General features: G+C 37.2%; 1 protein-coding gene across 2 annotated transcripts in view; it reads left to right on the top strand.

Annotated features, from left to right (window-relative positions):
• The window catches only part of CREB5 (cAMP responsive element binding protein 5), a 257,525-nt gene that overhangs the window by 41,374 nt on the left and 215,070 nt on the right, over positions 1 to 1,081 (top strand). For both annotated transcript variants that reach the window (XR_001861334.1, XM_008632019.2), the window contains exon 2: positions 368 to 439. Coding sequence is in view for 1 of the 2 variants with exons in the window: in XM_008632019.2 (XP_008630241.2) it covers positions 368 to 439 (72 nt within the window). In the remaining variant the exon portion in view is untranslated. The remainder of the gene's footprint in view (positions 1 to 367; positions 440 to 1,081) is intronic.

Below are 1,081 nucleotides of genomic sequence, written 5' to 3'. Positions count from 1 at the left end.
GAACTAAAGGAGGAAAGCTGAAAACCTTTAATTCAAGATATTTCTGAGAAGACACGGTCTTATCTAATAACAACACTGAACATATGCTATTTTCTGAGGCAGATTTATGCTGTGAAAGCTGAACTTTTTTTCTTTCTTAAAAGTAAATTGGTGCTCAGGAAGGAGCAGTAAGAACTTAGACTGTGGGGACCCTGCTGAATATTAGCAAAATTAGTACTCTGAGTATGAAAGCTTTGTTCTGATCTGTTTGCGGAGTTTGAAATAAAAGCACAAACTACGATTTCTGTATGTTGCATGCATGTGTGAAGTTTAGAACGTATATATTCATAGGTTCCCTTTCTTTCCCCCTCCCCCTTTTAACATGTAGATTTATGAGGAATCAAAGATGAACTTGGAGCAGGAGAGGCCTTTTGTCTGCAGTGCCCCAGGCTGCTCACAGGTGAGTGGAGTCAGCGGTGATATTAATTGAGTCCTCAGCACTAGCTCTGGCTTGTATAATGCCTCCTGATATATTAACACGTCTAATAATAATATGTGTGTCAGGGGTTTTTTGTTGTTTTTTTTTTAAGACCTGCTCCCTCTCAGTTCTCTCCTTTCCCACAAGACATTATTATAAAATATTTCAAGAAAAAACAGCATCCAGTCAAAAGTGAGTTGGTACAAATGCTTCTCAAGCTGCTTCTGTGCCTTCTCTCATCCCAAAGCCTAATGTTTCAAGCCATGTATTGCAGATTTCTTTAGGGACTAACAAAAGACAACACACTAGGCAGGACACATTTATCTGTCTTCTGCTGAGATGTGTGGTGGAATATATTATGTTGCTATTGGATGCGGTAACCCTCCTGTTTTGTTTTTTTTTTTTTCTGTTTTAAATACTTAAATACAATGATATCTTATTAGCTGATATTTATTTATTTATTTATTTTTTATCTTTAAGACATCTTCCTACTAAATATTTTCCATGGAAAATGCAGCCTGTAGATAAATTTTGCCCCAGGATGTACATTTCGGATTCCTGTCCTTTTGACTGGTGCTCTGCCATATGTCTCTATGGGCAAAACCTGAACAGTAACATTAGATG

Source organism: Corvus brachyrhynchos, unplaced genomic scaffold, assembly GCF_000691975.1.
Source record: "Corvus brachyrhynchos isolate BGI_N302 unplaced genomic scaffold, ASM69197v1 scaffold53, whole genome shotgun sequence".
Classification (NCBI taxonomy): Eukaryota; Metazoa; Chordata; class Aves; order Passeriformes; family Corvidae; genus Corvus; species Corvus brachyrhynchos.
The sequence above is the reverse complement of the archived record's forward strand: the minus strand, read 5'-3'. Positions and strand labels throughout refer to the sequence as shown.